The 27,819-nt window shown below is 38.7% G+C and overlaps 1 protein-coding gene across 5 annotated transcripts in view; it reads right to left on the bottom strand.

Annotated features, from left to right (window-relative positions):
• FARP1 (FERM, ARH/RhoGEF and pleckstrin domain protein 1) overlaps positions 1-27,197 on the bottom strand; it is a 162,844-nt gene extending 135,647 nt beyond the window's left edge. For all 5 annotated transcript variants that reach the window (XM_062487811.1, XM_062487812.1, XM_062487814.1 and 2 more), the window contains exon 1: positions 27,027-27,197. In XM_062487811.1, the coding sequence (XP_062343795.1) occupies positions 27,027-27,197 (171 nt within the window). The remainder of the gene's footprint in view (positions 1-27,026) is intronic.
• Positions 27,198-27,819: the final 622 nt, after the last annotated feature.

Genomic DNA, 27,819 nt, shown 5'->3' with positions numbered 1-27,819 from the left:
GAAACTATATGACATTGAAGATGACATTAGAGTAAACTGTACATTTTTAGTCCAAATACATTCAACACATGGGAAAATCTTTATTAAACTGAAAGGCACAGAAACATCTGTTTTGATTTAGTTTGTGTTACAGCAAACAAACATAAAAGACATAAAACTCTGCCTGTATCTTCCCCTGGGGCTATTTGTGGGGAAAGGAATACTGTTTATAACATTTGTGCTACAATCAGAGAATTACAGAAGAACTTGTGTTGCATGGAAGCTCTGAAGATCATCTGGTTCAGTCTTCATCCCATCTCATCAAAGCAAGGGCAACTTCAAAGTTAGATCCAGTTTCAAATTTGGTTCCTCAGGGAACCAGGTTCCTCAGGGCTTTGAGTATCTTCTCCCAGGATGCAGACAGCACAGCCTCTCTGGGTAACCAGTGTTTGACCACCTTAATGGCAAAAGGTTTTTCTTTGTCACAGATGTATTACTGACTCATGTTTAATTTGTTATTCACCAGGACCCCTGAGGTCTCCCTGAAAAACTGTTTCCCAGGCAATGTGTCCCAGCTTGTACTGGTGTGCAGGGTTACTCCTCCCAGAAGCAGGACTTCGCTGAACTTCATGAGGTTCTCATTGGCCCATTTCTCCAGCCTGTCAAGGTCCATCTAAATGGCAGTACAAGCCACTGGTGCATGAATCAACACTCCTAATTTTGAACTGACTGCAGACTTACTAAGGGTACATCCTGCCCCATCATCCAAGCCTTGAGGAGAATTTTTACAGTGTTGGTCTCAGTGTGAAATAGTGACTTGTCTCTAGCTGAATGTTGTGCTGCTGATCTTGAAGAACCATCATTCCAGACAGGTTTCAATCCTTCCAGTTCACTCTCCCACCTACTTACCTGACTCATAATTCACCAGTGTCTATGAGACTGTTAAATGAGACAGTGTCAAAAGTTTTTCTAAAGTTGAGATAAACAGTGGTTAAGCCTTTAGCTAAACCTTTTTCCATGAGCTCTCTGTACACAAATTTCTAGACCCTCTGCTGTAGAGCTCTGTGACATCAGGAGCATTCAACACAAAAACCTCAAACAAATAAATTAAAAACATTAAAAGGCACAGCAAAGCCTTTCTCTCTTGCTCAAACCTCAGAACTGGTATCTCAGAACAATCTAAAAAAACTCAACCCCAGAATAAAACATATTAAAATGAGTTAGTTTAAAATTCAGTGAAGCTTCTGTATTTGCATTACATTTATTACGAACTAGAGAGATTAACAAGGACATGATTATGATGATGCACAGCACCTCATAACTTAACTGAATTTCTGTGACTTCATTAACCACTTCTGTTGAAAAAGTTCAGAGAAAAGTTCAGGGTCAGGCAAACACCCTTAACAAAAACACTGCATATTTAAAAACCCAGCAGAGTAACAAGAGAATTAAAATGGTCTCATTTAAAAACAGAATGAAACTTCAGAAATAGGTGGAACAAACTTCTCATTTACATCACCATGGGTCATTATTCCATGCAGGCATTATTTTTATGTCAAAGTATATCTTCTTTGCTGTAGCTCTCTCCCCAGAAGGGACTGGAGAAAAAAACCCACCTCTGTCAGAATGTATTAAGACTATGATCAATTTTTCTAACAGGTGCCGGTGTAAACTGTTCCTACCCAGGCAGGGTAGCTTTCCAATGCCAATCACTCCCAAAGTAGACAGGATTCTGAACTTGGTAGCAGTAACCTGAACTATTTGCGACCCACCATGTGGGAGGAACAAGAGTCAGCCCAGTATCAAATCCTTTCACAGGCACAAGGCAGAAGGATGCCATCACTTTTTGGACCCTTGACAAGGTGGAGAAGGCACCTGAGAAAAGGTGGAGAATCTTCATGTGGATATTCTGTATGTGCTGCAAGTTGAGTTTTCAGTTTCTAGATGTCATATATATCTATTGCTAGGAAGGTGAGAGAAAGTTTAAACGCTTAAAAAAGAAAGATTTTTATGAACATAAGAACTACTAACATGATTCTTAAGTCTTCCCAACGGGATGTTTAAACTCTTAGGTTTGGCAAATCTGAGAATATTTCTGCCGTTTTTAAACATATGAGTTGAAGAAGTGACAAGCTTCACTTTTTGTAAATATTGTGGTTTCCATTTTTCTTTTCTTGTTTCCTCCTGCGTATGAATTTAGTATTTGAATGGTTTTAATGAATCTTCAGTCCCAATCCCACCAGCTGCCCTGCAAGTGGCTATGGAGAATCTCACTGGCATCTTCCTGGCTTGATCAGTGGCAGAATATGATCTTTGCTTAAATTATACTCAGATGCATTTCCTTAGAGGGAAGTTTTTAGAGTGGTTAATACAAACTTAATGAAAAAACAGCTCTTGATGTTTTCTTTCTTTCTTATTTTAAGCAGTGCAAACCAGGTGAACTTCTGGAAAAACACTGCACAATATGGACACAAACTAGGGCAAATGACAGAACTAAATTGTGCAAACAATATAACAAGGGAAAGTGACAAAAGACTATACTGATGGCATGTCCAGAGGAGGAGCTTATTACTTTAATCATACAGGCCTTAGCTTCGTTAAGATTATTCAAGATTATATAAAGGTAATCGCTGAAGTCCTAAACATGCCCTAAAATTCATAACAAAGCGAGAAGGAAAGTTACTTGGCAAACAAACATTTTAATCATGTGGAGGTTTTGTTGGGTCTCTTCTTGTCCATTTTTTTTTTGTTGTTTGAATAGGACCTTTCTACTCTGTCAAGCCCATTACATGGCTGGGGTTAGCATAGTTCAGCTCTTATAAAGGGTAACGCTGAGATGAATTTATGGTCTTTATTCCTGAGGGTCACTTGCTCCACACTGCACATACCAACCACTGGGCTCAGAAGACAAATCACTCTGAATGTTCACTGCAATACACTTTACTACTGTCAATAAAAATATACAACAGCAAAGCAGATTTTCAATAAGATGTATTAACTCTCTCCAAGCAGCTTTCATAGACAGGAATACTGGTAACCATGAATATATAGCAACAGTTATAACACACCCACTTTCATTTAATAACTTTTTCATTTAATAACTTTTTCTCATTTTGCTTTCCTTTATTTATGAATTGGTGATCCAAATTTTATAATCTCTTTTGTTGAGGGATGAGAAAATAAAGAGCTTTATACCACAGGAAAATAATCCATTATCAGATACAACCTTCTGGTAGCTTGCTGTAGTGATGTTTTGCCCAGGCACTGACTACACTGACTGACTAATGTTCCCGTATCTACCATGTGGCAGAAACAAAACCAGAACAAAACCAACAACATTTAATCAGAATATTTAAATAGGTCTGTATCAGGTAGGATAAAGATTACCAGTGTATTCTGAAGTATTAAGAGCCCTTTGTGATGACAACCTGTGTGTGCTCCAGTTTTGTTTGTATTTTGAAAGCAAGTCTTATGGGAAATGACATTCTGGCCTTCAGGCACTAAACTGAGTTCAGTTAATTAATAGGCTAAATTGATTTTTTCTTCTTAAAGGACGCTTGTTTTGATTGATTTGGAAGAAAAAAGTGACATTGCTGATAGCATTAGAAGGGTGAGATTTTAACTTTGGGAGAGAAATAGCGCAGTCACGTAGTAGAAAAAGCAGAGCTTTTCTTAAAAACCTGTGTTGAATGGTGTTTTTACCTAGATGGTACATCTGTTAAACATTTTTCAGAAGTTTGAAGCTCTTCTGAATCACAGTGGTAGCAGTAAAAAAGACAAACTCCAGCAACTGAAGGATTCAGAACTGTTCCCTTCATGTGTTGTTTCCTAGATAGGTGCATTGAAATAAATGTGATGTAATTGCCACTAAACAGAAACCAGAAAAACCCTTTCTGCTTTGATATTTGGTTCCCTGATTAGAAACAAAATTAGGCTTAGCTAATAAGAAATAGGCTGTTCAGTCTTTAATTAGTGTGAAAACAATTTATGCCTTTTACAGAGCTGCTTCAGTTTCATGAACACAATTTCCCCCAGACTGTTTTCCCTTCCCAAAGTATGTGTATTAACTAGAAAACTGTAAGAATACAGAAGATGTCATGGACTCAGATTTCACAGATATCTATTAGAGAACATTTGTATTTGCTTTTTACACTTACAGAATTGTATCCACAAGTCTATCAGCCTACTGTGAGAGTCTTCCCCTGCCTCACCCCCAATACCTAATCTGTAACTTGGGAGAAAACCAAAACTGACTGCTCTGAACAATCTAATTTTGCTCTATGTATGGCCTATATTGCACTGCATTTCCAGGCAGTGCTTGCCTTGCATACACTTTCTCATGGATAAAATGTGAAGGTAAGAATCTAGTCGCATTCCTGCAGAGACTAGAAGAACCAAAAAGAACCTCTGGAATTGCAGAGAACTTATTTATTTACTTAATCTCTTGGATATACTCTCTGAGAAGTCACTGCATTAAACCCAACAGCAGAAAGAGATGATGGTTGCAGAACCATGAAAGGCAGTGAACAACCTTAGAGAACATGCCGTTCTTCTAGCCAGAAGTGAAGCTGCAACTTTGTGAGGGGCAGAGGGAAGGAAGAACTAGACACAAGTAAGGAGCTCCTTACTTGCACCCACCCCTCTGAACCACTGGGGCATGCCAGATGTGCACTTGCCATTCAACACTGCTGAGCTGCTGGTGGGGAATGGGGCTGAAGCACGTGGACAGACAATATGCTGCAACAGCCCAATTTCCACCCCCGAATCAGCTTTCTGACCTTTCCCCATCCCTACACCAGCTTTGGTTTCACTACATGTACGGCAACTAATACAGCTCTTCCAATTATGGGCCTCCCTCCTGGCAATGCTACGAAAATATAAATAATAACTCCTCTATGCTCTTCTGCATCTCACAATTTCCAGGGCTGCTGTTAACAGTGTGTGTATTAAACCCATGGTGGAGGCTTGTGGCTCTTGATTTAGCATTTTCCATGGAGGAGGGGCCATATCCTGACAGCTACCTTCTGTACCTGCACTCCCCACCAAGGGGAACCGAGCCTCAGCCAGGGCCAGGAGCTGCTATTCATGGAGAGGAAACTCTGGGAGGCCCAGCAGCAGCACAGTCAGGGTTGCTGGGTTTTGCTTGCTCCCTGAAGCATAAACAAATTAAACCTCAGAACAAACAATTTCTCTAACAGATGTCTTTCTCTGCATTGCCACGATGTATATAGAGGTATTTACTACAGAGATACCAGCTATTCTTATTTTAAAAGTTTCTTCCAATATACTTTCTATATTAAATGTTATTCCCTGAGGTGTAAGAAAGCACAGCCAGCATTCCCAAACTGTTCCTGTGGAAATTACTTAATCCAAGAACGACAGACACAGGAGCAGGTGAATGAGTAACAAAGAAACCGATTGCATTCAAATACAGCAATCTGTGGACAGAAAATCAGAATACACTACAATGTTGTCTGGAACAAATATATGTCAGTCTTTTCAGTGAGATTACAGAGACCCTGACTGGTATTCTCAAAATCATTTGTATTACTTTATCAACATGTATGTGTCCATGCCTAGCAGGAATAAAAGTCATCATTGTGTTTCCAAATCAAAACAACCATACAGCTTCTACTCTCTTTATCACTTAAAAAATAAAACTGCATGATTTTTCCTCTCCCTGGTATATTGACTCAAGATAGAAGAATAGTCGGACTGAGATTGATCTGGGAAACACATTTCAATAGAGATGCTGCCCGTCAGACACAAGGGATTACAAAAATATTCCTCATGCATACATTAGTCACTAGATAAAAAGAATTTGTAAAATAAATATAATGAAAAAGAAACCAACAGAACACTTTCTAAAACAGATATTTTCTAATCCTCTAGCTATGCTTACTCTTAGTACTAAAAACACTGAGCTACCTGTATGTACTCAGATTGACTGCCTGCCTACATCTTTCAAACAAACTGCAGTTATTTACTAACTCTTCAGAAACTTTCCAGACATAACATCTTGAAAAAGGCAGGCTGTGTTCACAGAGAGCTACTAAAAGTAATACATCATAAACAGTGAATTTAAAGTACAAGTCTCTTAGAGGGAAGGAAGGCTAGTTACAATGCAGCCTCTGGGGAAAAAGAAGACCAGGGTATCTATCATCCTAAATCCCTTCTTGTGCAAAGATCAGAAACTGATCATTCTTATAAGTGTATCACCCACATCCTACCAAAGGCAACATCAAAAATGGGTACTTCCTGAAACAAAGATTTCAGCAATCACTACTATCTACCCTGTGCTGCTTAGCTACAGCAAGAATGACCAAATATTACAGTCAAGACAAAGAGCACAGGGACACGCCCAACTGGGGCTTAATGTAATCCTAAAGAATTTGCCAGTGAAATTTACTTTCTCTGTCACCTTCTCCTGTTCTTGTTATGAAAGTCTCTCAAACTACACTAAACCAAATCAAGTATTGAGATAAAAATCCTTTCAATTTTACTGAAATAAAGATGATATTTAAGAAGTTATGTTTTACGCAAGCTTCCTCTTAAAAGGAACAGCCAATTTGAAAAAAAATGATGGAGTAAAGTCCTTATTGTCTAACAACTTAAAGTTTTCACTTTTTTGTTCCATGTAAAACACAGTTCAGGACTAAACCATTTCTTCCTTGAGCCAACAATTTCGAATCTTCTTTGGAGAAGACAAACATAAAAACGATAACGTGGGTATGAACTTGCAGCTTAGTGACAGGCTTTGCAAATTTTCTATAAAGTCTCTGCTCTCCTCCAAAAGATCTTGTTTAAAATGTTGCCTGGATATTTTGCCACTTTTCATTGTTAGTGAAATGGGGAACACATGATAAAATAGAAACAAGTTATTAGATTTTCATCTTTAATGAAAATTTAATATAAGTCAGATCTAAAAATTGTACATAGTATGCCTTACTTAGGATACTCCAGTTACAATATAATGTATTCCTTCACACTAATCATGACTGAAGTCATGAACAGAAATGAGAGAAATACAAGCTGAGATTTCAACCATACAGTGCTATATTTACCAACTGCAATTAGTGAGTTTTTCCCATTCTGCAGTTGCATTCTGCTGGCTTTTCAAATCCAGTGGATAATAAAAGACATAACCACAACCACCTGGTTACATATTCAAATTAATTCAATCCAGATATAAATAGCCTCAATGTAAAAACATGAATTCATGAACTGCTGAGAATTCAGTATCTTGGTTCACTGCTGGAATTAATTTCTTTTCAACAGACTGGTTGTCTAGAGAATACCCGTAATGCAGTAAATGAAAACATATGTGTCAATGCCAGCAGTGAGAATTCATGAAATCATAACTGATGGATATTAAAAAAACAGATCAGTAATGAGAAACCAATGGTTTGGCAGTCACTAGAATAAGAATGATAAAGCTAAAGATTCCTGAGTTTGTCTGTATTTTCCTCTCACTTACAAATGAAACAAATATAGTCTCAGATGGAGATCAATATCCCTTTATGTGATATTTCCATAAAGAGATGTTTTAAGAACAGAAAATTCGGTTTTTTGCGAATGTTGTAAAAAAGTGCATAGTGGATAAATTATAAGGGAAAAGACTTGCCTATCCCTTTAATTTAAAGAAAAAGTATATGCATCAGAGTTTAAATCATAAAAATTTCAAGGCATTTTTAGAAATTACAGGAGCAGTCTGAGAATTTGTTATTACCCTGTTCTACAGCTATCTCAAAATAATTATATTACACTTTCTTACAGTTTTTTACAGTAAATTATCCAGGCAGAGGGATACTAGATGCTTTAGAAACACTTAACTTCTAATAACTTTCCTGACCCTGCCAACAGCTGCTAATAGTATCAAGTTATATAGACAATTAGTCTTGGCTTTGCATTTAGGGTTCACCTTCCTTGTTAAGGCATTTAACTATCATCTCCATTTCATAAATATTTTTGACTGTCACAGTGCACCTGCCAATCAACAATCTGGGGATGTAGATGCCAGCAAGTAGTAAAGTGGAACAGAAGAATCTGGCTACAGACAGAGAATGCAGAACAGCACAATAGCTGCTGATGCCAGCTATGCTTCTGCTTGCATTCAAAACAGCAACTGCTGCCTGGTTTAGAAGGTCAAGGTTAATGTGACAAAAATAATCAATGAAGTTAGTAGCTCAGTGTTTCTGACTTACTAAAACACTTATCGGGAATGTTTGCAACAAAAGTCTTGGGTCTAAGTTATTCTGCACTCCCGGAAAAGAATCTCTGCAGTGAAGGGGCACTTACATCCACCCCTCTGTAGCAGTATGTTCTTGCAAGCTGGGGAGGGGGGAAGAGAAAGGCACATTAAGCAGAGTGGGTCTAAGTAAATGTTATGATTAATCAGAGACAGTTTATTGAATAAAAGCATCCCAAACAAATAGCACATGATATAAACCCAAGCTTAATATAGCTCTAGGGAAAAGAGTCCTAACCAAGCCTAATATCTATTTATCAAAAGGTTTTGTAGTTTATGAAGCTTCATCCCAGAGGATTACACTAGTGCTTCCAGATATCTTTTAACTGTTAGAAATAAATGCAAATGCTTAATCTTTGGCAAAGAACTCTGCTATAACAACCACAATTTCTCAAATAAGAGAAAACAGTTATTTTGTGATTACTGCACTCTGCTTCATGTGGGGCCCTGCAGAGTGACTGCTGGTACAGCCATCAACCTAGAAATTGTGAGGGTGACCAAGCAGTGGTACAGGCTGTCCAAAGAAACTGAGGAGCCCCTATCTCTGGAGGCTTTCAAAAGCCATCTGAATGTGGTCCTGGGCAAGTTGTTCTGGGTGGCCTTGCTTGAGAAGGAAGGTTGGACCAGATGACATCTCAGACAGTCTGGGATTCTGTCATATACTAATAATATAGCACAATGCCATTTACTGATACACACATTCTCTCTCGCTTTCCCTTTAAATAGTATATCAATATAACTGGCTGATATAAGATCCAACTACTGCTCAGAAGAAGTGTAGAGCAATTTGAGGGAGGTGATTCTTCCCCTCAACTGTACTGTTGTGACACCCCAGATGGACCACCACATCCAGCTCTGGGGTCCCCAGCAGAGAAGGGACAGGGACCTACTAGGGGGAGTACAGAGGATGATCAGAAGCTGAAGCATCTATAAGGTCAAACAGCTGAGAGCTGGGGTTGTTCAGCCTGGAGAAGACAAGGGTCTGGGAAGACCTCAGAGCAGCCTTCCACTAAGTAAAGGGGGCCTGAAAGAAGGCTGGAGAGGGACTTTTTACAAGGGCATGGTAGTTACAGGACAACGGGGAATAACTTTAAACTGAAAAGCAGTAGGTTTAGATTTTATATTCGGAAGAACTTCTTTATTGTGAGGCTAGTGAGGCACTGGCACAGGATGCCCAGAGAAATTGTGGATGCCCCATCACTGGAAGTGTTCACAGCCAGGTCAGATGGGGCTCTGAGCAACCTTGTCTAGTTGAAAGGGGGTTGGAACCATATGATCTTTAAGATCTCTTTCAACTCATACCATTCTATGCTCAGTAATCTGGAATTCAAAACAGGTTACCTAACTGTAGGAGAAAAATGAGACACTTTGGTAATTGTCAGGTCTTTTTTGCCTATTAACTGCATTCTTTTAATGCAACTTGCAGAGCTAGATTTGTTGCAGAAGTCTACAGCAAAGCTACCTCCCTCTCAGAAACAATAAAGTTTTAGCTCCTACACTCAGTTATAAGTGCTCTTTCATGCTTGTGACTTCCTCTGTCCCCATGCAAAGGGGATAAATAGACCAAGGCCAACATTATTCTCTCTGCTCTTGAGCTTTTCCCATGTGGTTAGCAAGAGTTTGCCACAAACTGGCAGAACATTCTTGCTCCACTTCAAGTAGCTATCCTGTTGTGAGAAAGTGCCATTGTACAAAAGAACAGACAGAACTGGGATTCCTGGTTAATTTCCTTTTTCAGCTGGGGGCATTAAAAGTCTGACAACACACAGAGTAAAAAAACCACGAGAGACATTTAAGTGCTTTCAACACTTGGACCAGAAGTAAAAATAAGCAACTAAAGCTTCTTATTTTCTTCTTCCAAATGAAACTAGAGGTATTTTTTTTAAAGTTAACCACTGTCATTGTATCTGATTCTTCAACATGACAAATCCTTTAAAATGTTTTCCTTATTGTAGATGACATACAAATTACTCAGTAACAAATTGCTGATCAAATTTTATTACCAAAAATGTACTGGTCTTCGTGGAAGAAAAACTATAAAATAGCTACAGATTTTTTTAAAATTGAAACCCATCACTGTCCTGCTGAACAGGATACCAAGGTCTTTATGATGCACTACCTTCTTCTGAGAGCAGTGAATACACATGTTTTGAATGGCCCCTCTGCTACTGCAGCTGCTTTCTTACAACTGGGATTTCAACCCTTACGTTTACTTTAACATAAGATTAGCAGTGGTATGTGTTTTTCCCTTTTCCTCTTTCACACATACAGGGCTTTGAAGCCTCAAGCAGTTGCAAACAAGGACTGAAATTCCTTCAACTTGCTAAGAGAAACTTGAGATGCATCCATTGCCTCTCCTCTGAACAACTGAAAAAGCACAATAAATTCCCAACCCCCCTTTCAGCCTCAGTCCAAGGGGTTCTATGAGCAATTGAAGAGGAGTTCTACGAGAACTGAGTCTGCAAGCTGCAGAATAAACCTACAAGCAAAGACAACCCAGTATGCTTGACCAGAAGTCAAGAGTTACACTCAACAACTCAATTAACAGTTACATCTACATCATGCATCTACATTTATTTATAAAGTCTTCCCATATTTTTAATTACTTCCAGCATGACTACAATTGCTGCTAATCAAAGTTACGGAAAAACAGACTTCAGATGAATGTGCAACACAGCTCACCCAGCTCTGCAAGATTCTGCTGTGTTTAAGGCAGACTGGTTATTTGCACCAAACGGTGCCAGATAACCTTTAATTTTGTGAAGTGGACATTTAAATAGCACTAAAGCCAGCACTTATTATAATAAACTGGAGCTGTAACTAGTTTGTTTCAGGGTCAAAAGAGTGTGGTGTTAGGTTTTCTTTTAATTAACACATATGATTCTCTGTGAACAAAGGAGTCAGAGCTTACTTTAATTCTGCCAGTTTGGGAAGGGAGAGTAAACTGATACCAGCATTTAAGTGTTTTTTCCAACTCTACCCATGAGCTCTTTCAAAAGTAAATTAGGGGCAAGCAAGTACTGAGAGCAGTATTTCCTGCCTTTTGAAAGTGCAGACCATGTGAATATCTAGTTATCTTCATAAATGGTGACCTGAATTTTGGACATCAAAGGTTAGTACAACTGTGTATTCAAAAAATTATATCATCTCATGTTGAATGTTGAACCTCTATGATGTTTGTTTCAAATACCTTCTAAGCACACAAAATTGCATCACCAAAAATCCATATAGGCCTCAGTAGTAGATACTGTTAATATCTGAATCTTCAGAAATCATGGAAAAACTGAGACAAGGCCTGCTCCAAAAATACAGTGGAGGTCACTGAAAAGCATTTACAGACACAGATCCCGGATCAGCTTTGTCCTCTGAGTCTGTATAAGAGTTCAGGATTCCTTCATTAAATTACTAAAAACATCTCCTGGACCACCAGTTACAGTGCTTAAAGGAGAAGCTTCACTTATCAGTTAATGGAGAATCCACACAGCATTTCCTGGGAGACTTCACTAAAGGAAGGATATGAGAAAGAACAGGCTATAAAATAATGACCTGAGGCTTGTTTTGTTTCAAATACTTGTACCTCAGCATAGTCATCCACACCCAAAATACACACCTATTTCTGTGCTAATTGGTTGTGCCTTAAGGCTGTCTTCACCTGCTTGCTTTTTGCAAATGGATGATTGACTGGATAGTGTTTCATGTTGTCTCAAAACTTGGCTTAATGAAATAGTGAGCACTGTTCTTGCGTTCTCTCTTTCCTGAATTTAATTTTAACATGAACTCCTTTCTTTTCAACATCTTTTTGGTGACCCACACAGACATTTTGACTTGAGTAGTACTTCTTAGGACAAGAAAGGACAATCAAATTATGTCCAGACTCCAGATTTTGTAGAACTGTCACAGCACTACTCTAGCCAGTGAGACACCACTATTCCACACGCTGTTTCAAGGGGAATAAATACTAGTGTAGTTACTTCACTTGCTTGCAACCTTAAAGTAACCACATTCTTAAATTATCCCAAAGCACGGAGGCTCTTGGATGGTAATTATTCATATTAGAGTCAGCCCTTTACCACTTTCCAGTTGGTGGCCTGGGCAGACTTGAAATGTGTGCTTTCTTCTCTTATTTTTTTGGTTAACAGCCCACCTAGTTAAAATACTGCAAGAGTCTGTGCCTCTACTCTTCCCTGGCAAGCTTGGCAGGCGCTCTGCCAACTCCTCCTTTTCAGTTGTGAAGGAGAACAAGAATATCCTGCTGCAGCAGCCAGCTGGCTACCTTCTCCTGTCAAGGACTTAATATACTTCCATAAAGTATTCAGCTGTTGCTGGATGAGAGACAGAGTGCTCTACAGTGCCTTCTTCAAACAGTCCTCCTTCTTGAATAGCACAGACTGAATGGATGAAAGAACCATATGCAAAGAAACAGGAATGAGGGTACAAACACAGCCTTCATTCTTTGGATAATCAAAAGTCACCTAATTCATCTTAACCTTAAAGCCAAACATTTTCTCTCCAGGACAAAGGCTCACCAGACGAAAGTTCAGGCGAACTTGAAAAACCTTCAAGCTACTTACAGGTTTTATTGTCTTCTCATCATACTTAGCTCAAGAGTTTGATTTAATAAAAGTTTTCTTGTATGAAGGGTGAAAACATTTCCATTCTCTTGAAAAGAAGCAAGAAAACCAAAGGTTTCCAATTTTGTTTTAAGCACAACTATTCCCTTTCAAAGTCTCTATCACAAACACTGCATCATTAAGAAAGCATGGAAGAATAAGTAGGACTTCCCAATTCTTACCTTATTTTCTTAATGAATAACAAATTCAGTAAGCACCGGAACTTCTGCTGCCATGGCCCAGGAAGCCTACCTTTCCAGCAATTTGGAATTACCTTGTTGGTCATTTCAGTCAGATGGTGGAAAACTTGCTTCAGATACTCACTCTTGCCTTGTTTCCCAACCCTTCTAGAGACAGCCAGGTGCCAAACTGCACCCTCCTCCTTCTGCCCAAGGGTCAGCACTCACACAGCAAGCAATACTCACCATCCTAGGGAAGCTCTTTACCTGGCAGCTGGCAACAGGCTGAAATAAGGACAGCAGCCTAGGAAACGAGAAGTTGAGCCATAGGATGGGAAAAAGGGGCCAGGAGAGCCACAGGGCTCCTGGTCTTGTGTGAAGATGGAGCAATGGAGAGAGGCAATGAAGAGATGTGAAGTCAAGTAGATTAACTCGGGCAGCTGTGGCAGGAAGTGCCTGGTGAGAATAGAAATCTCCCAATCTTTCTCCATTCTGAGAACTCAGAACATTAAACTGCCTCTCAAACAAACAGGTTCCAAAATTAAAACAATCCCAAATCACTCTCTTGTTGATCACTCGCATTTTCAGAAGCCTGTGTTTCTTTTTAAAATGCTGTAGCTTGCAATATTTAAAAGCATGGAACTGACGTAAGTTGATTTACACCACCTTCTTGTTAAATTTACCACTTAGCTTTCACTTCAGAAGTCAAGCATCCACTGTCTTGGGATATGTGAAATAGCCTGTTTTGAGTTGGTTACTTTGGGTATTTTTAAGGTATGAAGGTATTTTCTTCAGTCAAATAAATTTTAGACTATGATAATTTTGATTCAGTGTACTTCTTTAAAGACCATTCTCCTGACATGAACATCAAAAATACCAAAAATAATTAACATATTGGTGCCTTTCTGTTACCACAGAACACAGAGAGTAAGGAGCAGGCAGTTACGTTATGGCTGCACATACAACTTTATGGCTCTAATATGCAACTGTGCCTTAGCAGAATCTTAGGTACAGCTTTTACCTCAAATTAATCATATTAACGCAACAGACTTGCAATTTGCAGTAATTTTTAAAGAGATGTATCATTAACTTTCTGCTCTATATAAACATCGATAGGCAGCAATTAAAAAGAGGAGCAAGTGAGGGGCTCTGCTTCCAAGACTGCACTGTGCAGTCACTGTTAATTTCTAGTGCTCTTCCTTCCTTTACGTGACTATGTCATGCTGTGATGTTTAAGGCACAAAAGCACCAGACCTCCAGTGTTTAAGTATAGACCCAAAAAAATGAATTCAGGTAAGTTAGAGATTCATTCAAGTTCAGCACAATGCTTTCCCCCTACTCTTAGTGAGCTTTTTTACACTTCTGCATCTTCAGAGGTTCCTTTTTCCCACCCATCCTACCCTTTTTCATCACTCTCTTGTCTGCACTTGAACTGACGCTAAAGCAGATTTGCCCTTCTCTAAACAAATCTTTCATCTTCACCTCACCCTCCTCTAGTCAGTCAATCACTAAAGCACAATTGTCACAGATAATAATAATTGGCCCATTTCTGTGATGAAGTTTAAATGGAATAGTTCAAACCTTACAAACCTGAGATTAAAACTAGTTTCATCCAGTTAAAGGAAGTAAAAGAAGAAGCAAACTGCGAGAACTTTCTGCCACAGAAAGACTGTGTAGGTAGGAGACATCAGCAGATCCAAAAGGGGCTTTGGATGTTGGGGAATAAGGAGAGGAAGGAAAAGGAGTGAGTGCTTGTGCCAGGTTGCGAGACAATATGTTAAGCCAGCCTTTCTCAGTGCAGTGTTTATGTTTCCCTGAAATGATATTATCAAGAGGTCAGGGAAACAGAAAAAATGCAAGAACAAAACAAAGCCAGCAAGCTTACTATCTGTCATGCTAGAAAATGTTGCCACATCTTCAGCTGTATCCTTACAGTTGTTAGCTGTATCCTCATAGTTGCCAATAAAAGAGGACAAGGGACCAACCCCAATGGCCAGAAATGGACACACTGACTCACAGGTCAGGATGAGCCCTTGCTCAAAGCTAGCCATAGCTCAGTCAGCTCACTTCAGAGCAGCCTGAAACAGCCAGAAACCCAGCTAACAACTAAGGAACATGGAAAATCATGGGCCCTGGGCCCCAGTTCACTCTCTGGTCCTCCTAGACACCAGTAAAGGAATGTAAAAGAAACCCACCCCCGGACTGAAGCCTGAAAGTGAAGGCAAAGGTGTTTGCTTTACAGAAAGGGTGCCTCCACTTGGTGCTACAGTGCTTTTCAGGGCCATAACTCTACAATGGTGACAGAAGAAGAATTAAAAACAGCTTATATGCTGAGGTACAGAGTTATATATGGACCCAAGCACTTCATGTGCCAGTGCAGTTGCTTTCAGCTGATGGCAGGAAATGCCCAGGAATTCATGGATCATTTGTACAAGAAGGGAGCTCACTGATGTGGTATGGCCTTCCACATGCACAATTTTTTCAAAGGAATTTGCACAACTGCTAGCCAGTCTTTTGGGGTCTTCAAATACCCCCAGAGGAAAACAGCAATAATTGCTGACACCCATTCACCTGGGAAACATCAATATGAGGATCTGATGGCTACAAAGGACAAATGGATTACTGGTGAGTAGTACTGAGATGTCTCCAAGAGAGGAGGAGAAGTTATTTATCTTCAGAAATAACCATAATTCACAGTCAAATTAGCTAGACATCTTCTATTAAAATGTCTAGCTAATTTTAAATTTAAACATTAATACCTAAGCTATCTACAGATTCAAAAAAATCAGGTGGTGTTAATTATTTCAGTTCTTCAATCCTTTCATACTACTTTATTGTCTGGTGAACAAGTTAAATTTTCAAGTAATTATTCAACAGGCAGTGGCTAGTGAATTAATTCTTGGTGCTGAACCATTTCCTCAGTAACATTTTGCCCCTTCTCCTGGCTAAGTTGTGTGTATATGATCATCCCTGTGATGAAACATAAGCAGCACAGATCTGAAATGCTCTGCAGAGAAGTGACCTTTCCACTGATAGGCACACATACCTGTTCAAAGTTACAAAGGCATATATATCTGCTCAAAGTTACTCATTTCGTGGAACAGATACAGAAAGAAATGGCAATGGCAAGACTCAGCCTGTGTAGGAAAAACAAAAAGATTACCTGCTCTTAACTCTATTTCTCGAACAACAGCAAACTTAGCTCTTCGAAAGTTGTTGTGAATCCAGGTTTTCATGAGATCTTCAGAAGACTTTTTTAAAGTAGATGCAGTTGCAAAAGTCTCTCCTATTCACAAAGGCTGCTCTCCTGCAGCTTGTTATTTCTACCTTGCTCTTCCTGAGATTTTGGCAGTCACAGAGTTGAGTATGTTGTGACACAATCAGCCATTTGAAGCGTTTGCTTTCCACTTGAATTTTATTTTTAGAATTCCCCATAGTCTTTCAAAGCACACATACCCATACTTCGACATTAAGTTAAAAACTATGAAGAAAAGTTGAAGGGTCTGACAAACTCTACAACATAAGTAAGCCTATGACATATCTCTCATTTACAGAATGACTACTGCCTCATTTCTTTTATAAGCCCACAGATATGGCTGCAAACACTCATTTGCCACACAGAAAACCTGACAGATTCTACCTCAGAAGTACAAGTCACGAGCTTAAAAGTGATAGATCTTCAACTGGCGACTCTGAAATCCAACTAAGGCTCTCAAAGAAAAAAAAAATCTAGAACACATTAGTCCTGAACTCTTACAGTTAAAAGTTTCTTAGGGACCTTGAGCAATCTGCTCACTGCTGGCCTTTCTTTGAGCCAAGAGCTGGACCAGACTATTTGCAGAGTCCCTACCACTCTGTATCATGCTATGAGTATACAAGTGCTTTCATGAAAAGCATTTTCTTTTGCCAGCCACCACACGTTTATCACAGACTGCAGAGGTGTTTCTGAATTACTGTAGAATATCTAAGAGCAGAGAATACTGAGCCACATAAACTTCTGGTTGCAGAGCTACTCTTGTGTGAATCCAGTAATAAAAACTACTTCATAATGCCCTTTTATATTTGCTGAGCGGTATCTTCATATAAAAGCTTTGACAAAGCATTCTCTTTTACATCTGTTTACATGCATTACCCAAATTAATTCTGCAAAATCCCTCTTACTTCAATTCTGCTCACCAAAATGGTTGTATCTAAGATTAATTTCAAAAGGCAACATTCTCAGAGGAGACCTCTGGACGACATCACCATATAATGTAATCCAGATAATGTCCAGTAACTCCAGTCAAGCAGAGACAATGTAAAAAGGATGAGGATCCAGCTCATCCCTGCCAGCAAGCCGAAAGACAAGGTGCTCCCTAACTCACAGTCACTCCAGATCCAGGACCTACTGCTCTGCCCAAATGTGCTCCTTGCAAAAGACCAGAAAGAGGGCTCTACAAAGAGCTATGTGACCTGTCCATACAGAAGATACAAAGATGAATGTTTACTAAGAAAGGACAAAACTGAGATGTTAGATGTGGGTGAGATGACAGTAGGGAATAAAACTGAGCATCTGCACCAGGGAATGAAGCAATGAAATGTGAAGAGTCATTGAAGAGGAAAAGTCCTCCTTTATGCAAGAAGAACTAGCCTCTGAATGCTAAGCAACATCTACACACAAATACATACTGCCCCACTCTCTAATAAATGGAGGTAATTGTAGATTCAATAAGAATCCTATGAAAATATAATGGCATGAGAACACGACCGGAATTATAAAAGCAAGGCAAACTGAAGTAAAAAAGAAGAAATTACTCCAGGTTCTACAAGAAAACCAGGTGAGAACATAACAGTGAAAGAAATGAAAAGAAAAACTCCTTGCTGCTGTGATCTGCATGAATATTTGCATCTGCCAACAGGCCATCAAAAAGCATATTGGCACTAAGTCATAATTCACCATTTGCTATTTATATTCTGGCAGCATTTTGTTTGTGCAATTTCTATCAAAGCCTCCAGTTTGGGGATGGAGATAAGAAAAGGAGATATTGTAATCTACTTCTGCAACTGCTGTTTGTATTCGCTGAGTTATCTGGCACTTGATGTGTGCCTCATGCATCACTTTTTATTCAAAAATTGACATATTTATCCAAGAATGATTTTAACAGGGTAGCCTGATTCAGATACACACAAAAGCTTCAGCAGACATTTTTAGCCATGCATTTTATGTGATTTATACATTGGCATAAAAAAGACAACATTCAATTGTGCGTGCGTATTGTAATCACAGCCTGGTGGAGGCAGCTCACTGGAGCAGTGCAGAGAAGTTTGCAGGTAAGCAGCATATTACTAAGTTTCTGAAGGCTTTTAAATCTGGGAACTGGTGGAGCCCTTTATACTGTACCAAGATAAGACACACTGCTTTAATCAGCACATCTTATCTAGAAAAGTTTCTTTAGATAATTTTAAGCTAGTCAAATTTCACTTTCAAACCACAAATTACCTTAAGTAAAAATTGGATATGTCCTCCCACTCTCAGATTTCAAGTATGAATGAGAATGTGACTATGCCATTGCAGAAAGCATCTCTAGTTCTGACTGTAGATGCAGCCTTTATAAGAGATGAGCACTTTCTCCACTGTATATGGCTTGTAATACAGAGACCTGATACTGCACTGAGGAAGGACACTGTCACAGAATGAAGCTTTGTAAAGACCCAGGAGATACACCCAGGACTCCTACATCTTTCCCCACTGCTGTCTCCTGTATTTGGAGAATACCAATAGCAAGGTATTGAACCAGCAGTTACAAAGGGGCTGCAGAGAGGAAGAGAGAACAAAAAGGATAAGCAATATAGGGGGCATGGCCTAGTGCCAAGAAAGGAAGGAACAAGAGCTACCAAATGAAAAACCAAGGAAGTGCTAGAACTTGAACTAACGTCAGCAGGTTGTGTTATCACCAGGCAAAAACTGTTGATAGATGACCATGATCAACTGAGAAAAAACTGAAAGGTGGATTAATGGACAGTTTAGAACATTTTGCTCTTCTTTTTATTCTGCACTACATAAGCCTCTGTTTGCACAGATAGCTTCCTGTTCAAAACAATGTTGGAAAGCAGCTGCACAGGGATCCCAAAATCAAGGATCCTTCATCCCTCAAACAGCGTAAAGAACAAGTTACAGGCAGATATGCTTTTGCAATTTAAGACACTGAAAATCAGTGCTCTGAATGGCCATTCACCATACTCTGTGACAATCACATACCAGTAGTACTTTACATACAAGCCCAAGATTTCTCTTCTTTTGCTCAGTGCAGAACTATAAACTGGGTGTGCTTTAAAATGCCTCAATTCTAACATGAGATTGTGCTCTTGGCAAAGCATCACACTTACACTGCATTTCTCTAGCTGAGGACAACACACATTTTTAAAATCCAGAAGGTGGAGAAAGGCAGCTATTTTCTCCCAGAAGTTTATTCCACTCATTTATTACACCTCTCCAGAACATATGTCCAGAAGCATGGACAACTATTTTTCATAAAGAGCTTAAGGCAAGTAACTGGAGCTTGACCACCTTGTGTTAACAAAGAACGGACTTAAGTAAATCATGTCACACATGTTTACCACTGCAGCACAGCAGTAATGCACTCCTTCTCCGTGGCACACTTTATCCTGCAATTTTTACACTCTTCCCAAAGGTAAGTGATATGTGGAGGAGCTTGGTGAGAGGACAATCCCCATATCGGGAACAGCTGGGAGAAAAAGAAATTTCCTCTCCTGTTATCATTCAACCCTGTCTGACTGCTGATTCTGCTTGGTATTATTGATGATGATAAACATTATATCCATGTCATTTGACTGCATGTAGGTGGAGAGGATGTTCCTTATCTTGATATCCAGCTGATCTGGTTCAGGTATGTGGGATCCACAAAAAACCTTAAAGGCCTTTTCTGATGTAAATGATTCTACAATTTCCTGCTACTACTAGAACAGAACAAAAAGAAACACGTAGGGATATGCAAGACCTCCAGAGAGCAATTAATCTCATCCTAAAATACACATTTGAGACAGGCTTGATGAGCAGACTGTTCAATTCACCATGCTTTCACCCTGGTATGGATGAAAATGATTAGCTGAGGCTTTAACATCCAGCTTTTAAAAATTTCAAGGATGGAAGAGATGAACCTCACTCAGTCTCAGCAGAAGGATGTATACAACAGTCAGTTCAGCTCTCCTCCTGCCTCTTACCAAAGGCAGAACATCCTTCCCATCGCCACTGAAACAGGAAAATGCAGAGGTAACAAAATCAGAGTTTATACCAGTCTATACCTGTACAGGTACAGTCTGAGGAGGAGAGCTGGCAAACAGCTCCCACTGTTCCTTGGACATTTGCCACCTCCAAACAGGTGACCCAAGGAAATGCCCAGTAACGGGGGAGGATGCCCATGGTCCCCACACAGATCATCAATCCAGCCTCACCAGTACTGTGCAAACCAATTTACAGGTGTAGACACTACTACCAAAATTAACAGCACGATTTCACTGATGCCTTCAGTCAGGGCAGTAGAGCTCACAAACACCCCCACAATGCCTCTGCATCCACAGCTGCCCTTCTGTGCCAGCTCCATCCTCTGCTTTGTTCTGGCTCACACATTGCTGCATGACTTGGTGAGTCAGCTCAACAAGAGAGGTGAAAAGGCAATATTTGAGAAGTCTTCCATGATTACAAGTTAGGCTAATTCATTCAAGAAAATTACACGCATTTCCCAGTTATCTTCAAATACATCAATCTAGTCTGAGAATGGACTGGATTTGTTGGCACTTAAAATTATATTCCCACTTACTCTATTCATTCTACAGAATCTTAACAAAGAAATCAGCAGTTCAAACAGTCTGCTGCCTCAGGTTACAGAAGTTTGCTTGTGGATTATCTTCTCAGCCACTTTGAAAAGCATATAAATTATTAACACACATCACTAAAACACCCTGTCTTTCAACAAAGACATTCTAAACATTTGTCAGCAAAAATCAGTTTACTGGGCAACCATTAACAATATTCTGCTGAGAAAAATACAACTGATGTGTTTGAAAGTTGAAGAAAAGAATTGCTTTTCTTATAATTTCGTAAGACCCAGCAGAGCTGGCGTGACAATTAGTGAATATTTAAATGCTTGATATTCACTGGAAATAGTCTGACAGCAATGGCCAAATAATTTCAGGCACAAGAAGAAAAGAAAGTCTCAGACTGATGAATAACTGACATTTGACCTGCTGTTCACTTCCTAAGCTGGAAAAGAAAGCAATTCATAATTGAACTGAAGTTGAAGCTGGCTAAGAAAGCATAAAAGAGTGTTTTACATTTCTGTATAGCTTTACTGTCTTATGCACGTTTTATTAAATTGTTTATTTCACTGGTTATATTTGCATATTGAGGAGAGGCATAAATACCTCGGAAAAGGCAATTATCATAACCCACAAATGTAACAAAAAATAATTCAACCATTTATAAAACTGTGGTTGAAAATTTGATTTTAATAGATAACACGGCACTTGTGGAAAATTATAAGAAAGCACATGTAATGTTTCTTATTAACTATTGAGACTTTCTAATATTTAGCTTTCCCTGGCACACATTCTGGCTTGAAGCTGGTGGGAGCACAGCAAACAGACAGCATTTTCCCCACAAAGGGAATATGAACCACCACCATATGACTGCATGAACAAACAAAACCAGCCAAAGAAAACAAACAAACAAGCAAAAAAACCCAACACCCAGAACATTATCCTTAAGAAACAGACCCCCAACAGCATGAGTCCTCTCTGAAAAATTTGGGACTGAGGCAGAGAAATTCCCTGCCAAAGCACTACATCCAAACTCCAGTGGAAGATAAACAGTTGTAGATCCAAGACCATTTGGTCTTTACTCTGTATTCTCAGGTAATCTTTTCTCTTCCAAGAGAAGAGCAAATTGAAATGAAATGTTTACAAGTGACGTTTACAAAGGATTACACCTTTACCCTGCTTTCTATTAAGAGATTTGTGTTGCTTAAGAAACCCTTGTTAATCCTCCAAAGCAGATGACATTTCCTGACCCTGCATATTTCACAAAGCTTGAATACACTCAAAGGGAAAGGAAGTTGACACAAGACAAAAAAACAGATGTTTAATAAACTTGAGTAATTGGACAGGCAAGCGTGTTTTGGTCGTTCCAAAAGACAGACACAAAAAGGAAGCAACTATTTTCTTGCAGACACAATAAAGAAGACTTCGGTTTGGTTTTAATTAAAGAGATCAGATCCTAACGAAAAGAAGAATCCTAACCTCCTGTGACATACTTTGATCTCACCTTTGATGCCATAAAAGAAAGAAACAGCTCTCAATTGCTATTTAACATCAATAATATCATCCCAGCCACATCAGCTTCATTCACCCAGAGTGGGATATGATTGGTGACAAGCATGAAATCAGTCAGGGTTAAACCTGGTCTGAGTCACCAAATCATCCTGGCAGTCTAACAAGAGAATCAGCCTTGTCCTCAGCATTTCCCTAGACAGCAACAGCACTGACTCTGCGTTTAGGACTAGTTTTAAAACAGATTACTTCTGGCAATGAAACAACTATAAAAGTAAATATAGTATAAATGGCTTAGACACTAAACATGAAAGGTTTTTTTTTTCCCAGAAGGGTCTGAAGCAGATGCAATAATCAGCTATTTTTACTGTTCTTTAAAAACTGTATTTCATTTTCACTTATTGAATCATTAATTCAATTCATCAATTCATATTCACTGATTTGAATCTACAGAGGAGATCAGATCAATACATACGAAAATCCAACTTTTGCTATGGCTTTATGGAACCCATCCTATTCTCTTTCAATTAACTTAGGTGAGAAATAAAAGCAGAGGAAAATCAAGCAGTACAGAACTGTACATCTCCACCTTCTATTATATAATACACAACCTCTGTTTTGCAGTGTTTAGTTTTGCAAGCCTTCAAGTTGAAGTGTCAGCCTTTCAAAATGCCCAAGATCTATCTATTTCTGATTATCATTATGTGTACACAGATGGAAAATGTTCCTCCTTCACATTAGTCATTTTAGCTAAAGCTGTTATCCTTTTACCTAGCAGAAAGGAAACATATTTGCTCATTCTATCACATAGTCATAACTCAGCCAAACACTGGCTGAAACAGAATGCTGTATTTTGGACCTCTGCAGTCTCCACTTAGCATACTAACTAATTTTTCAGTAAATACCGCCAAAGAGGAAATTAGAAACAAAAAGCAGGGGAGAAATATATTCCACACTTGCATGCAACATCACGACCAACAGCTGCAAGTGCTGGATAATCATGAACTCTTGACTAATGGCCTGATTTTCAGGCACTAATCATCTGCAACTACAGCTGACATCTAGTTCTTGTCTGAGTTTGTGGCAGACAAAAAAACTAAAGATGCAGAGACTCAGTCATAAAATGCTGAATCACTTAAAAGAGGGAAGGATGTTCCACATAATTTATCTTCTAATAGCTGAAGAGAAAAATCGTGCTCAAAAAAGATAACTGAAGAATTTTATACTTTCCTTATATGTTAAAGGCAGCAAATATAAAGTCAAAGTCATGTAATCCTGTTTTGTTGTTTTGTTTTTTTTTTTTTAAACAGCAGCGCCTACCTTTCCCCCTCGTCCTTAATGCATGTGTACCCAACCAGCCAACTGTAGGTGTGTAAAAGATCCAGGATTATCTATTCAAGTTTTTACTAGATTTTTGGAATATAGGAATTTTGGAAGATTTGGCAATGAAATACTGTTTGTTAACAGCATGCAGCTTAAAAGATTTTTCTTATGATTCCTTTCTTCTACAATACTGCATTTACAAGAATTCATGGAAAGGCCTTCGTTGTGGCTTCCATTTTTAGAAGTCTCCCAGACAAACTCTCTCCACATACTATGTGGGGTTTTTCCTATTAAAAATATAATTTATGGGTCCATATATAGGCATGGGGGTGTCTCTTCTCTCTTTTTTGTTAATTGTTTTTTTTTTCTTGTGAGAAGTAATACAATGAGCCAAACATGGTATGATTATATGGCATCAAAGCACTAACACCTAAATAATTAATTTTCCTTTAAAAACTCAAATGACACTGGTGTTACTTTACTTTTAAACAGCCCAAAGAGCAGTAGTACTAGGGGGTAATGGAAGTAGGCTACATTTTCCTCCTGCTTTGTTATATACAGAACAGACAAAAATCTGATGGATTTGGCACTCATTGGAACAAGTCATCTGTATACAATGTGAGAAAAGGGGTTGCTTAAGAGCAAGGATATTGAATCATGTCTCCTGGAATATAATTTAAAAACAAACCAAACCAAAATTCAATAAACGAGAAAAAATAAATGAGAACACAATAAAAACCTAAAACCCTGACAACATTCAAACAAAACAATACCACATAGATAAGGTCTTACAGCTAATGGGACAGTGCTGCTGAAGGTATAACAAGAGTAGCACAGAGGTAGGACTAGACAGATGGACAGTCCCAACTACTTCCCTAGTTCCCCAAAACTCAGGAGGAACTGTCTGTTTCCATTTTTATGCAGACTTCATGAGCAAATAATAAACTGGCATCATTAAACTTCATACCATCCTGCAAGACACACTACAAGCATTAATGAAACCACCCAAAGTTTGGCTCATTTGCTAACACAGATAGGTTTGTGCAGCAAAATTCCTGAAATTGTAGGAAACACAAATCCTTCTCAGTTTATACTTGTATTGTATTTGCAAAATTGTTTTCATAATCGTAGCAGCTCAGGTTTTGGGAAGTGTAGTTCAGATCTTCAACCACGCCAAAAGTCTTTTAATTCTCCACTGAAAAGCAAACCCACAGATGTGCTTAGGCATGAATGTTTAACATCTTCTGCCCACAGCCACACTTGCTACTCCTAAAATATTTTGTTGATATGCTATCACTTTCCTTTTCTGTGTATGCTGCACCAATTTGGCTAAAAACATGAAGCTTATAAATAGCAACACAGAGTTTCCAACATGAATAAACACATCCATTTAAATGTATCAAAACTTATTCAGTTTTGGGAGATGGGACTAAAATGAAAGTTTTTTAGAGCAGACTGAAAACAATGTGTAATCCTCCATTTGACGATGCATAGGTTAAAGAAGAAAGGCTTTAGAAAAGATCTGCTGTAAAAGATTTTGTATCTAAGCATCCGGTATATTTCACCATAAGATTTGACTTTCAAACAAACTGGGCTTTCCTTGAGTAGTGATGGTTATGAAATAAGTCTCTGAGAACAATCATATTGAAGTGATCACAGAGTTGTTTAAATCCCCAGGTCTTCCAGGTGTTGCTGAAGTTAAAAACAAATTAAATGTTGATATCATCTAATAATAAAGGCAAAAAAATACTGTTTTCTCAAACTTCCAGAAGCAATGATGGAGTTATAGGATGCATTGCATCCACATGACCTTATATTTTCTTCTAAACAATTTAATGAAAGGGACATAATCTGGTTTATAATAATAATAATAATAATATGGTTTCTGGTACATGTCTGCATATCATTTTCAATTTTCAAAATATAGTGAATTAGCATCTACAGATGGGTTAAAAAATCCCCACACTTGTCTCTGGAATAAAAGAGATAAAAGAGCACCAAAAATTTATTAGTGTTTGATGATTTAAACTATAACTACACTTTTGAACAGCAACAATTATCTAAAGACTGTTTGCTATGGATATTTGGCAGGTGTTCCGAAAGGCACAAAAGTGTAACAAAAGCACCAAAAAAGCACAACAAAAGTTGCTACATACATGGGCATTTCACTTGATGGCAGTTCAGTTCACACACAACCTGCCTATCCAGAGAATTTACCTTCCACTAAAATTAAATCTGAAGCTGAACACATCGTTGCAGTTGGATCACAAACAGCAGCAGAGAGCAGATCAAAAAGCATCTGCATGTACACATAGAAAACAGAGGAACAAAACATCATAAGCAGGCCATAAAAACATTATAAGCACTTTTTAAAATTATAATTTTCCTAATCAGAATTCCTTCATGTAACAGGGATAACATTTTTCCAGGACACTATGTGTAACCTCTGTATCTCACTGATGATCCTCCATTTTACAGACGGGGGAACTGAGCCAATGAAGAACTGAAGGCATGGAAATTACCATAGCTACAGAAAATGCAAGTAACAAAGGATGAAAGCTGAACTTAGACTTCCACTTTCCTATTTACAGAATCCTGAAGACTTTGGAAAATGTACATTCCAATACACTACCATAACAGCAACAGTGTTCAACAACATTACATGTTAATTGTGTAAGCATGGCATGTTAAAATCATTATTGGCTACTAAGAGATAGATCATGTGAAACTGGATAGGTCTTGGTATCAAAATGAATTCTAACTGATTCTACTGATCATAACCATACACTAAAGCAGTAGTAGCTCTGTCACCTTGACAAGGACAAACCTAGATGAATCTCAACGGGGTACAGAGAAACTGTAGATGAGACTGCTTTGCTTCTTTCCTTGCACTCAACTTCTGTGACACCACTCAGTGCTTGTAAGAGTGATATAAATTACTGAAAACTTTGATGATTTCAAGTTAATATCCTAAGGACTTGCCAGAGTAAAGACAAAAAAAATCTGTTTAGATCTACAGTTTACTGGATCAAGGGCAAATCAGCAGCAAGGAAATGCACCAACACTTCAGAAAGTAGAGGAAACCAGTCTGGTTAAATGTATGTAATACTTGAAGGAAAAAACCTACCAAGGACTTCAACCTCTCCTGAAGCTGTTCAAACAGAAACAGAATTAATAACTGTAATCTACAGTTTGCTTCTCTGTTTAATGTTATTCTACTGCACCATCATCTATTTAATGCTGATACACACAACAGCCATTTTCTCTGCAACACGAATTCAATAGCCAAAAAACTGGTTTGAGAATATGCATTATCAGAAGTGCCTGAGTCATCTGTAGCCACCCCAAGCTCCCCATCCTTACCGGAATGTCAAAAGTTTCTTGTGTGTCATCCAGCATCTGAATTTTGATAGAGACAAGTTTTCCTGGAGGTGTCACAGGTGGCTTCTGTCCATGCTCCAAAGTACTGATCCCAGCATTTTCCTGAGCTCCTAAGCGGGATCCTGCTGTTGGTCTCTGCTCAGTTTCACCCATGTTTAGGGAAATGTGTTTCTTATATCTGATAAAAGAATAAGGGCAAAGAAGACCATATCAATCATAAAGGAAATGTTTTGCACATGAGCATCATGGTATATATGCTTACAGGCAGTAAGAGCCATCACAATTTTTTCTTAATATCTCATATGAAGACAAGAAAACCAAGCAAACTTTATACTTTTCAAAATACACAGGCTAAACACCTCCTGGGATTAAGACTGACAGAGAGGCTATGGTACGGCACAAGGGAAAGTTTTTCCTTTTCTCCTGGAAAGGTAAACAAGACCACATTGGAAACAGAACACAGATTTGAATTAATCATGCAAATTTTAAATTTTTTATGAATCAGGCTGTTATCACCCCCAGACAGGATTCCCAGAGAAGGTAGGAAAGTGAGAAGAGCAGGTGGGACAACTCAGCATTTCCTGACCATCATTCCCTCTTGGACTACATCAGCACTTTTTCCTTCCAGCCTTCTCTGACCCTTTGCAGCTGCCACCTTGATAAGGGTCTGCAAAGCAGGAAAGCCAAGGGGTACGAGATGACACCAATTATATCATTGGATACCAGAGCTGCTCTAGACCTGGGGCCTGGCCTGATGAACCAAGAACTTTGAGGA

This window comes from Cinclus cinclus, chromosome 2, assembly GCF_963662255.1.
Source record: "Cinclus cinclus chromosome 2, bCinCin1.1, whole genome shotgun sequence".
Lineage (NCBI taxonomy): Eukaryota > Metazoa > Chordata > Aves > Passeriformes > Cinclidae > Cinclus > Cinclus cinclus.
This window is presented reverse-complemented; position numbering and strand designations above follow the sequence as displayed.